The sequence below is a fragment of the Mesoplodon bidens genome (assembly GCF_964165515.1).
Source record: "Mesoplodon bidens genome assembly, chromosome: 13".
Taxonomy (NCBI): domain Eukaryota; kingdom Metazoa; phylum Chordata; class Mammalia; order Artiodactyla; family Ziphiidae; genus Mesoplodon; species Mesoplodon bidens.
In genome coordinates this window covers 88777245-88789941 of record NC_138169.1, presented here as the reverse complement: position 1 = coordinate 88789941, position 12697 = coordinate 88777245, and the positions used below count along the sequence as shown (strand labels likewise).

The 12697-nt window shown below is 40.5% G+C and overlaps 1 protein-coding gene across 4 annotated transcripts in view; it reads right to left on the bottom strand.

The window, feature by feature from the left end:
- The window catches only part of ATP9B (ATPase phospholipid transporting 9B (putative)), a 206060-nt gene that overhangs the window by 157804 nt on the left and 35559 nt on the right, over positions 1-12697 (bottom strand). For all 4 annotated transcript variants that reach the window (XM_081253348.1, XM_081253346.1, XM_081253347.1 and 1 more), the window contains one exon: positions 1413-1471. In XM_081253348.1, coding sequence (XP_081109474.1) covers positions 1413-1471 — 59 coding nt within the window. The remainder of the gene's footprint in view (positions 1-1412; positions 1472-12697) is intronic.

The window sequence follows — 12697 nt, the reverse complement described above, 5'->3', positions numbered from 1 at the left end:
CAGGAGATGCAGCTAGGCTGCACCCAGATTCCTGACCACAGAAACTTGAGAAAACAAAGGTTGCTGTTTCTTAGAAATTGCATCAAAATTTATATGACTAACATATGGCTCAGCCATCGCTCTTGTCAGCATTTATCCTATAGAGTCCTGCAAGGATGTATGTACCAGAATGTTCATTATAGCACTTCTCACAGCAGAAAAGAGAAACCATCCAAAATCTAACAATGGATCAAAAGTTAGTAACTTACAGTATCCATATAACTGAATATTAAGTAAATAAGTTGCAAATCAGTATGTTTTATTTTGTCCTTTCCGTAAAATCAGATAAACACAGCCCAGAACGTTCTCTGTGTACAGATTACTGCAATGAGATGAAGACCGCTTTCCTCTTGAGGAGGAAGTCTCTCACTCAACCTCCCCATGGGCGGCTCAGGCTGGGTATGTTCCCACGGGTTCCCATGTGGATATCAGCTGGTACCAGGGGCTCACACTCCTCTGTAAGAGGCCTTATGAAAACCTCTCATTCTATATTTTTTAAAATGTTGTCCTAGGGCCTTAAAAAAGGGAAAACAAAAAGACTATGCCCTCAGTCACTGTTACTCAGGCAGAAACGCTTCTCCACCAAGGCAGACAGCCCAGGCCTCCAGACTCCAGGCCAGTAGCAGCCTGCCGACGGCCACCTCTGACCACTGTGGGGTTTTTAGAATGGCTTCTTCCTACATTGATCTAAACTTTTTCTTTCTAATCCTCTTTTGTTTCCATTTACCTTTCCCTCGTTAAGGTTTTTTGTTTTGTTTTGTTTTGTTTTGTTTTTTTGTGGTACGCGGGCCTCTCACTGCTGTGGCCTCTCCCGTTGCAGAGCCCAGGCTCCGGACGCACAGCCTCAGCAGCCATGGCTCACGGGCCCAGCCGCTCCGCGGCACGTGGGATCTTCCCAGACCGGGGCACGAACCCGTGTCCCCTGCATCGGCAGGTGGACTCTCAACCACTGTGCCACCAGGGAAGCCCCCTCGTTAAGTTTTTAAGCCATAAGAATTAATATCCAATAATTACATATATCTGTCCGTAAAAGGAAGCTCTAGAAACAGAAACATATTCCATTATAAATAGGTTCTAACTAATACAATTCTTTGGTCAAAAGATATAATTCTGATAATGCAACAATAAACAGTTAACATGTCTTATTTTAGACAAAATATGACTACCTACACCCACTGAAATGTACTTTAGCAAAACAGACTATACAAAAACCTATATTTTTTTCTTCACATATATCAAACCTTACACAAAGATGTTAAGATTTAAAATACATGTCTCAAACAATTTCCTTCGGATTCGAAAGTTACTTGCAATCAGGCTAAATGTTCATAACTGGCATATACATGTCTAAAATATATTAAAAATGCATCAACCTTTTCCACTATGATGAGGTCTCCAACTTGTATGTCTGAACTCTTAACTTGCACTTTACCTTAAAAAAAAGAAGAAGTATAATCAACTCAAGGAAATAATAGCACAACAGAGTTAAACTTTCAGTTGATAAATAATACTTCAGAAATAACTTTGGGAGAAAAAAATAACACTTTAGAAATTTATCTATACTTATACACTCAAATTAAATTTATTTCAGATAGACACAGTCGCTGAAAATTTACTTCTCCTAGTGAACTCCCAAATACAATCAACTATCCCCCAGTCAAAGACGTGCGAGAATGGGGAAGAGGATTCCATCTGGAAAGTTCTTCCCACATCTGCCATTATTTCAGGTCTGAGTCAAGTTACTGATGATCAAAAATATCACTAAATAAAATAATTTGATGACTGAAGCTGAGTATCATGGAGATGTAAAATCCTTACATTAATATTGTGGGTGGCACTGACGGGCACATAACTGACAGAAAAAAGAAACGAAGAAAATTACATGTAAAATCACCCTCCACTAGTAGCTTTACAGACACAGGTCAGGACTGAAAACTAAGGTCTAGAGATTTACACAAAAAGTGATGCTTCCACATGGTATACTGTGCAAATTCTTAAATTGTCTCTCTAGTATCTAGTGCACTGTAGTCATTTACAAAATCTAACACACAACATCTACATCATGTTAGTGCCACAGAGAGGAGGTGAGAAGCTGGCGTGGACAATGGGAGACGCCGTCCTGAAGCAGCAGCAAGACTTGGCTCAGTTCTCGCTCCCTGTATCTCCTCCCTCCTGGCCTCCCTTCGCCCCTCTGTTTCTCTCCCTCCTTCCCTCTCTCCCCACCTCCCTCCCTTGGTCTCCCTCCCTCTGTCCATCTCCCTTTTGAAACCAGCAACAGCCTATGGATCTGCCTTTACATTTTTGTAACTACTGTTTTGACATGGGAAAAGGTCCACTTCTTTTACATTCAGTTTATTCTGAAAGCTAACAGAACAAGAGCTAAGTTCATATTACATTATCAAATACTAACATTACCAGTCATTACACTGACTTTTAGACCAATTCAACTTATTATAAAGGCTTATTTCCTAAATACCTCTTAAAACAGCTGCGTTTCAATAGAATCATACCAGTTCCTAACAATTTGTTTTGAGGATATCAAAAAGCTTTGTAAATATTATATTTTTGCTGTTATATTTTTCCATGTTCCTCAATTATACAATAAATACATAAGGGCTGGAGTAACTTTTCAGGGGGGAGATGAAGCTACTTTTTATTCATATTATAAAATAGCAAAGTTCTTTAGAATTGCATGTGAAGCAAATCTTACGATATTTTCATAAGTGATAAGTATACATCAATTAGTAGCCAAAAAATACTTGCAAAAGAATGTCTACTTTAAATCTTTTTTTTCAGTTGGTCACTTCAAGCTTCAGGTCTGTACTTCCACTATTATGTTTTTTATAGCTAAGCATCAGGCAGTAAACACATATTACTTATCTCATACCCCCTGAGTATTAACTCAGCAGAATTCCTGTCTTATCATTTAATTTTATTTTCTCTCCTACTCTCCAATCCACTTTTCCTTCCTTCTGCTTTTTTACATTTTAATAGACACATTTAAAAAAGAGAGAAAAAGAAATGGTTGCAGTCATAAGATGTAGTAAATGTAAATAATTTTAAACTATTTTGAAACAAAGAAAACGCATCCTTTTTTGACTCCTTAATCAAGACCTTCTATTTCTGAGAGATTTATTATTCTCTCACATGGTAATAGACACAATTTATATTTAATAGCCTTTAATTTTTAAGGCATTAATTGTGATCACTATTCATTTCTATGGAACTTACTAGCACTTACATGTTTAAGTAAAACAGTTTATGGTAAAATGCACTGTTGCAAGTTCTCAACTCTTATACAATATTACAACATGAACAAAATACGAGAAGGCTAAACACAGCACAGTGTCAAATCCGTATGATAATCTGCCTCACTTATCTGTTCAAAGTGCACATTTCTAAATTTTGAAGAATTGGTCAAATTGTTCAACAGTTCTGAATTCTCTAATAATTCTAATCTTGTGTTCAGGGGACTGCCTGCACTTCCTTTACAGCCTTTGTCACACGAACTCACGGACTTCTTCTCTGTTCTCTTTCCCAAAGAACAGCGAAGGCATCGGACAGAAAAGATGGAGGAAAGCCACCCACTCCCCATGCACCTGTCGAGCACTGACAGCCCAGCATCGTGACCTTCCGCAGCCTCGTCGCACAGTCCACGCCTCCACTAACGGTTTGATTTCTGGCCACCCTTTGTGAACGGAACTGATAGCTGATCCTAGCTAGCAACATGCTACTATCAGAGTTGGAAGAGACTGGTGACAAGAGATATTCCTAAAGTTTTACAAGTCACAGCACAGCAGACACACAACGGCCACCTGCTCTCACAAACCAATGGGTGTTTACTGAATGGGCGTTTAAAATTTAGTAACTTCAGAGCTACACTTGATAGAAGCAAGTTCTAAATATAGTAACAAAGATACTTCGACGTGTACACCAGTATTCAAATCTAATGAGTTTTCCTTAAAAACATCCTACTCCATTTACTGTCAAGTACGTACTCAGGAAGTCGTACCTCACCAGCCTTTTTCTTTTGATGAAATAGTGAATAGTGACTATTACCAAGTAAGGTAACAGCAGTCCTTTCCTCTCTCTCAACTACTGCAGGTAAATCCTTCCATTCAATCCTTCTTCTAGCAATAAATGTTCCCTGCCACTATGCCTCAAAAGTATGATGGCTTATGTGCTCCTTCTCACGGGAGGCAAGCATCTAGCTCACTTGCCCCACGAACCAAGTTTGATTGGCTCCTCCGGAGAGAGATGAAAAATCACTCCAAGAACTGCTCCTCTTCCTGCAGAGCGTCTAACCACGCGCCCTGTCTACCACCCTCACTGCCACTCGTCAGCGTCACCTGCAGATAAGATACAACTAAATGGTCGCCACTGTTACTATTTTCTGAATTCAGCATAATTCCAAACGAACTAGGTGAAAAATTAAGGATTATGTTTATCCTCACCCCAAACCCTCCATTACTGGACAATTACTTAGAAGATAATCAAATTTGCAGCACGTATACACATTCTTCACAACTGATCTCAAATTAACTTTCCAGCTTTACCTACTGTCTGTGTTTCCCTTTGCTCCTGCTCTATCTTAGTCTGGCACCTTATCCTACAACCGTGTGAGGCCCTTGCTTATCCTTACAGGTTCTCTGCACTTGCTGCTCCTTTTGACTGAAACCCCTCCCTCCCCAGACCTCCTTAACTGCACAGCAAATATAACCCCATGAAGCCTTCTGTAACCTGTATAAGCATCAGCAGGATTTTATACACACTGCTACACAATGTGCTCAAAATGCTATAATGCTATAAATATTCAAACACCTGAGTGTCTACCAAATTTCAGATCCTGTGCACTTTTAGGACATTGAGTTTGTTCTTCGCAAATGCATATCCAAACTTAACCCATTTTAAAAGAACAGAAGGAGTTGATAACTATTCTACTCCTAATCAGTTAAAATGGGTCAAATGCCAGAATGGATTAAAGAGAGCATAACCATAAAAACCACATCTAACTAGACACAGACATTACCAAATAAGGGTGAAAATGTATTAATTACTTATTTCCCAACAAAACACACACAAGGAGATAAGAGTGAAAGATAATTAAGCAACTTTTTAAAAAAGCACTTGATCGCATATAAGGAGCCCTCTAGAAGGTCACTTCAGATTAACAGGTATTGCTTCCTGGGCAGACCACCACCCGTGACATCAGCAGGTTATTGGGCTTGTCTTCATTATTTGGGTGGGAATGGCATTCTCCCTCAACTCTCTCACCATTTTAAGTAGGAGCCTAACTTAAAACAGATTATGAAGCAAAGTGGGTAGTTGGGAAACAAGTTTTATACTATACTATATTATATTATATCACATCGTATTATATTAAGAGAGAGACCTATACTCTGAAAAAAACCCAAAATATTGCTGAGAGAAAATTTAAAACACTTAAATACAGGAAGAGATATACCTCATTCATGGATCAGAAGACTTAATACTATTAAAAAGTCAATTCTCCCCCAAATTTATCTATAGATTCAATGCAATCCCAATCAAAATCCCAGCAGGCATTTTTTTTTGTGGGGGGGGTACGCGGGCCTCTCACTGTTGTGGCCTCTCCCATTGCGGAGCACAGGCTCCGGACGCGCAGGCTCAGCGGCCATGGCTCACGGGCCCAGCCGCTCCGCGGCATGTGGGATCTTCCCGGACCGGGGCATGAACCCGTGTCCCCTGCATTGGCAGGCGGACTCTCAACCACTGCCCCACCAGGGAAGCCCTCAGCAGGCTTTTTTAAAATAGAAATCAACAAACTGATTCTAAAAGTCACATGGAGGGACTTCCCTGGTGGCGCAGTGGTTGAGAGTCCGCCTGCCAATGCAGGGGACACGGGTTCATGCCCCGGTCTGGGAAGACCCTGTATGCTGTGGAGCAACTAAGCCCGTGCACCACAACTACTGAGCCTGCGCTCTGGGGCCTGCGAGCCACAACTACTGAGCCCACGTGCCACAACTACTGAAGCCCGCACGCCTAGAGCCGTGCTTCGCAACAGGAGAGGCCACCGCAATGGGAAGCCCGCGCACCACAGCGAGGAGTAGCCCCCGCTCGCCGCAACTAGAGAAAGCCCACATGTGGCAACAAAGACCCAACGCAGCCAAAAATAATAAATAAAATAAATAAAATTTTTTAAAAAATTAAAAGAAATAAAATAAAATAGTCACTTATAATATATTGGTATTGAATGGACTTCCTAAGATGGAGGAAAAAACCACAAAGGAAAAGGATCAGAAGATATGCCTACATAAAAAATATAAATTTATCTACATCCGAAAAAAAAGAAAAAATTAATCAAACAAGATAAAAATATTTGCCACATGTGATAAATTTATCTTAGTAGAGAAATTATAAGGTAAAGACGAACACAGGAACAACAGGGGAATAAACTTCCATAAAGGATAAGAAACAAACAGTGAAGGGTTAAAAGATAAACAGCAAGCAAACACAATGAGAGCATTTTTCACCAAGCTGGAAATGTAAAAAAACGTGTGGCTGGGAGTCCAGTCATTACAGGTAACCAGCACAGTAATGCCAGTCACTAGAGGGAAGCAGAGGATGCTACCAGCATCCAGACATACACGAAACGCCTGTCTGTGTGAGAAGGTACCCTGCGCAAGCAAGTATTTTTTAAAGTTATGTCTCATGGGTTCCAGGCGCTAATCTCCAAACAATGCAATAAAAAATGTTAAATGCTTAATATCTTGAAGAAATGAATTCATACAGGTCCTCTTAGGGTGACCTAAGTAAAAATACCAGTTATGCAGATAATGAGTATGTACATCCACTCTTGCCTATCTATCCAGTCCTGAGGATACGTGTCCACCATGATACAGCCACAGAGAACCAAACAAATGAGGGAGTGTATGTAAAGTGTTTGTGCCTGACATATAGTAATGGATTGATAAATGTTACTTAGAGTAAAAATGCAATAGTGTATGCTGAATATTCTGGAATGAGCATTGGAAGAGGGTATTTTAAAATGCTGCTCAGACCACAGACAAGAAAGATGACTTAGTGAAAGCGACATATTGCATAGACAATATGTAAAAGGCACTAACGAGGGATTTTAAAATCTCTCAATTTTCAAGGAATGATTATTACTGACAAATAGAGTCAATTTCACTAAAAGATGACAAAATTTCATTCGACATTCCATAAACACCTTTTTAACGTAAAAAAACCAGAGTAAGAATGTTAACAAGTGTGGGACAACACAGTGTTGATAATATGAATCAAAGATGCTAAAATACACAGGAATAAAGAATTTCTATACTCTGCACAGATAAGGTTCCTTTTTGGCAAGGAAACTGGACCACAAGAGACATGTAAATATGCAAATGTTCTCTCTCACATTCTCTCAAACACACACACACACACACACACACACACACACGAACACACAAACACAAGTATTTTATATAAGGCTCAAGTCACAGACATTTTTCTCCCTCTCCTATGTCTGAATACTTAAAAACATGTTAAACGACAAAACACCAGAACTAGTAAAGAAATAACTAAGGGACTTCCCTGGTGGCGCACTGCTTAAGAATCTGCCTGCCAACGCAGGGGACACAGGTTCGATCCCTGGTCTGGGAAGATCCCACATGCCGCAGAGCAGCTAAGCCCGTGCACCACAACTACTGAGCCTGCGCTCAGAGCCCACGAGCCACAACTACTGAAGCCCGCGGGCCTAGAGCCCGTGCTCTGCAACAAGAGAAGCCACCGCAATGAGAAGCCCCCGCTCGCCTGCTGCAACTAGAGAAAGCCCGTGCGCAGCAACGAAGACCCAATGCAGCCAAAAATAAATAAATAAAAATAAATAAATTTATTAAAAAATAAGAAAGAAATAACTAAGATATACTGGAAAACAATCATCACAAGCTGTATGAAGAATCCAGCAGCACAAAATTAATTCAAGTTTCATTTCTAAATATCAAGTTCCATGTTAGCTTTAGGTTTAAATTTGGGAAATACACTAATAGTGGTTGACACAACTTAGCCCTGCTGAGATCCGGCGGCTGATGAAAACACAAACAAATAAATGAAGACTTCTGAATTGATCCTATCTGCTAGAATACTGACTGCATGAGTTCTTTAAAAAGCTTAGTTCAGGACTTACCCATGTTTGAATCTCATCAAGTTATCATGGTACCCAACACATAGTGGATACTTAGTAAATATTTGTGGAAATGAATTGTGAACTAGCCATCTGGATGATTACAAACAAGGTATACAATCTATACATGACTCCCTAGCAACAAGGGAAGAAAACAGCATTGTTTCCAATAATCCAAAAGCAGAGTGGCCACACAATTCAAACTCTTTGCAAAAGCTGCCAAGAAGTAGGAAAATCTATTTTATTTTCTCTTCCTTGCCTCTGCCTCTGGTGCTATTCACTAGGAGATAATGAATAGTTCAAGTAGTCCTAAAGAGAAAGGAAGGAAGGTAGCAGCAACAGGTATGGAAAATTCCCGCTCAAGAAAAGCAGCTTAGCAGGCAATGAAATACAGAGCAAACTAAAAATCATTCAGTGTTCACTAAGGTCATATGCCAGAGCTAAAATATTCTCTGCTTCCAAACACAGCACCTTCAAGTCGTTAGCATACTTAACAGTGGAAGTGGCTTTCCTTTTCAAAAGAAAAAAATAACAAGACAGAACATTTTCTCAATGTATTTCTACAAGAATGTGCTTGAGAACTCTAAATATAAAAAGTTCACATGCTATAAAATGATACAACAAACTACAATAAATCACAGAAAGAAATCAATGCCATTCAAAAAATAAATTTTAAACTACACTCAATAATAAGCATACACATGCACTTTCTATATACTAAATTTTACTTATCAATCACTTGCATCAGAATAACCAGCCACAAAGCAATGTGCCACAGCTGAAAGAACACTGAATTTGAGGTCAGAGGGTCCAGGTTCAAACACGAACTGTGCAAAAAGGATGGCAACTTAGGGCAAATTCTTTAGCATGAGCTTCAGGCTTCTCATTGTCACTGCAGACCACACCAGCCACCCCTGGGCGGAGGTCATGTGACTGAGCACAGGGCAAGTGCTCTGACACACACGGGAGTCCAAAAGAGCAGCTGTGGCTACCGACATCTACCTACATGGGAAATGTCGATTTCTCAGACCATAGGCAATGAGGACCAATTTTTTTTAAAAACGTGAATTTTCACTTGCATCTGAAATGAAACCACTGAAATTGCTTTTAGAGTATTTTGAATTCAAATATTACAGAATTGTAAAAGACGTATACCAGTCTGTCTTCCTCATCATTTTATACTGTTTTAGGTGAAAATGACATAAAGTCAGCCACTTTAAGGTAAATGATTCAGTGGCACTTAGTACATTCACAGTATTGTGCAACCAACTCTACCAAGTTCCGAAACAGGTTCATCACCACGAAAGAACCTCATACCCACTAAGCAGCTGCCATTCCCTACTTCCCCAGGCCACGGCAACCACAATCTGCATTCTATATCTATTAACTTACCTCCTCTGCATATTTCAAAAGAAGGACGTCATACAATATATGACCTTTAGTGTCTGGCTTCTCTTACATAGCATAGTATTTTCAGGGTTCATTCACATTCTATCACGTATCAGCATCTCATTAATTGTTATAGCTAAATAATATCCCAATATCCCAATGTATGAAGAGACCATAATTTGTTTATCCATCCATCCACTGATGGACATCTGGACTGTCATCATCACCTTTTGGCGATTGTATATAGTGCAGTGATAACAGGGGTATATGTGTATTTGTATTTGAGTCCCTATTTTTAATTCTAAATTTATCTGGGAATATCTTAATTTCGCCTTCATTTTTGAGTGATAGTTTTACTAGCATAGAATTTTCTGTTGACGGTTTCTCCTTTTCCAATTTTAAAAACGTCACCCCACTTCCCCCTGGCCTCTAAGGTTTCCGATGAGAAGTCTGCAGGTGGCCCATCACCTCATGAGGACCCCTTGTATGTGCTACGCCGTTTGCAGGGTGTGCTCTTGGTCCTGGGGTTTCAGCTGTCTGATGGTAATGTGTCTTAGTGTGGATCTCTGCATTTACCCTTCTGGGCTTCAGTGAACTTCCTGAACGTGTAGATTTGCGTCTTTTCTCACCTTCGGGGAGTTAACGGCCATGATTCCTTCAGGTCTTCTCTCTGCGCTCTCTCTCTCCTCTCCGTCTAGGATTCCCATCACGTGTCCCTCAGTACACTGGATGCTACCCCACAAGTCTCTTAGGATCTGTTTCGTTGTCTTCATTCTACTTCTTGCTCCCCAGACTGGGTAATTTCAAGTGATCTAGGTTCAAGTTCACTGATTCTTTCTTCTGCCAGCTCAAATCTGCTACTGAAACTCTCTAGTGAGTTTCTCTCTTCATCTATTGTACTTTTCAGCACCGGAATTTCTGGCTTCTTTTTTAAAAACTTACATACCTTTACTGATATTCTCCATTTGTTAACATATCATTCTGGTCTCTTTTAGCAATTGGTCCATTGTTTGCCTTAGCTTCCTGAGCACATCTGAGGCGGATGACGTCGTGTTTGTCCGGTAAGTCCAATGTCTGGGCTTCCTCAGAGACAGTTTTTGTTAATTTCTTCTGTGAATGGGCTACACTTTGCATGCTTTGTAATTTTTTGTGGAAAACTGGACATTTTGAGTATTATAATCTGGTAACCCAGGAAATGAGCTATTTCCCCCTCTCCTCGGTTTGTTTTGCTGCTTGGTATATGCTATAGCCATGTATATTTAGTGACTTTTCTAAACTATTTTTGTGACGCATGTATTCTTTGTCACATATGGTGACAAAGAGGGAGGGAGGAAAGAAGACAGACAGGAAGAACAGCCTCTCCCAGCCTTTGCAGGCTGTGGTTCTGTGCTGGGGACCCTGTCACTTAGCCTGGCTGTTTATAACTCTGGCTCAGCCTTCGCGTCCGCCTGTCCTGAGCCTAGAGATTGGTCAGAAGCAAAAGACCTTCTCAGGCCATTTCTGAGCTTGCATCCAGCTCTGGCCTTGAATGTAGCTTTCAAAATTCCCCGAGCAAACAGGGGCACTTTGGATTCTCTCCCATCTTTTCCTGCCTGGAAGTGACACTCTCGTGTGTGAACCCCAACTAATCTTTGCCTGGCTACTCCGGCTGTACCCGAGCCTTACACAAGAAGAAACGCCTGCAGCTTTTCAGCCTTCCTGCCCTGAATCCCAGGTTAGGTGAAAGACAGGCGAGCGAACTGGGTCAGTCCTTCAAGTAGCCCCCAGACAGGTTAGACAGACAGACACAGTGCTTTGCAAGCTCGTCCTGCTCTGTGCCGTCAAGGGCCTGCTCTGTGCCCTCCACGGTCGGGTCCAGAGCCCAGACTGGGAACATGGCTGCTGCTGTCTTCCAGGTGGGTGCCATGACAGAGAGGGGGTGGAGCGAGGCAGGAGAAGATACCAAAAAGCTTTCCTATGATTTTTAGGAGGCCTTTTCCTGGATGCAACAACCACCTGGATGCTGTAAAGTCTGACTGTTTTCCAGAGTTTTGACGAAGTTAGCTCTGCCGCTTTCTGCTTGATTTGGGGAGCTGTGTACTCGGTCATGTTTGCTGACATCACCGCACTGTTTATTTGTGAATGATACAATTAGTGCCCAGAAACAAATCTCTGCTCAGCCCAAATTCCACAATGCCAAACAATTTAAAACATAAGCCAGGACCTATACTGTATTCCAAAACAGACAAACCAAAGTTACACCTAATTTACCTGGCCATTCTGGGGATTCTTTTCCCCAAAGCTAAAGCTTACCTTATTTTCTGCAACACACCTTTCCTCTATCATGCCAGTACTTTAAGCATTAAAGCTTTTTAATAATTAATTTTTCAATTCAATTGAGAAAGAACAGTCTTTTCAACAAATGATACTGGGGCAACTTGGTATTCACATGCAAACAAGTGAGAAGCCATATCACATACAAAATACAAAATGAAAATGGGTCACAGACCTGAGTGTAAGAGCTAAAACTATAAAACTCCTAGAAGAAAATACAGAAGTAAAGCATAACTTTGGGTTGGCAAACTGTTCCTTAGATACAACCCCAAAACATAAGCGACAAAAAGAAAGAAACAGATGAACTCGGACTTCATGAAAATTAAAAACTTTTGTGTATCGGGGACACCATCAAGAAAGAAAAAATACAACCCACAGAATGAGACAATATAGTTCCAAATCATATATATCTAACATGGGACTTAAATTCAGAATATAGAAAGAACTCCTACAGCTCAACAATTAAAACAGATAACTCAGTTTAAAAGCAGGCAAAGAATGTGAATAAACATTTCTCCAGAGAAGATATACTAATGGCCAGAAAGCACATGAAAAGACGTTTAACATCATTAGTCATTAGGGAAATGCAAACCGAACCCACAGTGAGATACCACTTCACACCCTCTAGGATGGCTACAGACAAAAAGAGAGACAAGTGTTGTTGAAGATGTGGAGAAACTGGAACCCTCTCACATTGCTGGTGGAAACATAAAATGGTGCAGACAATTATGAAAATAGTTTGGCAATTCCTCAAAAACATGGAATTACCGTGCAATCCAGTAATTTCATGCC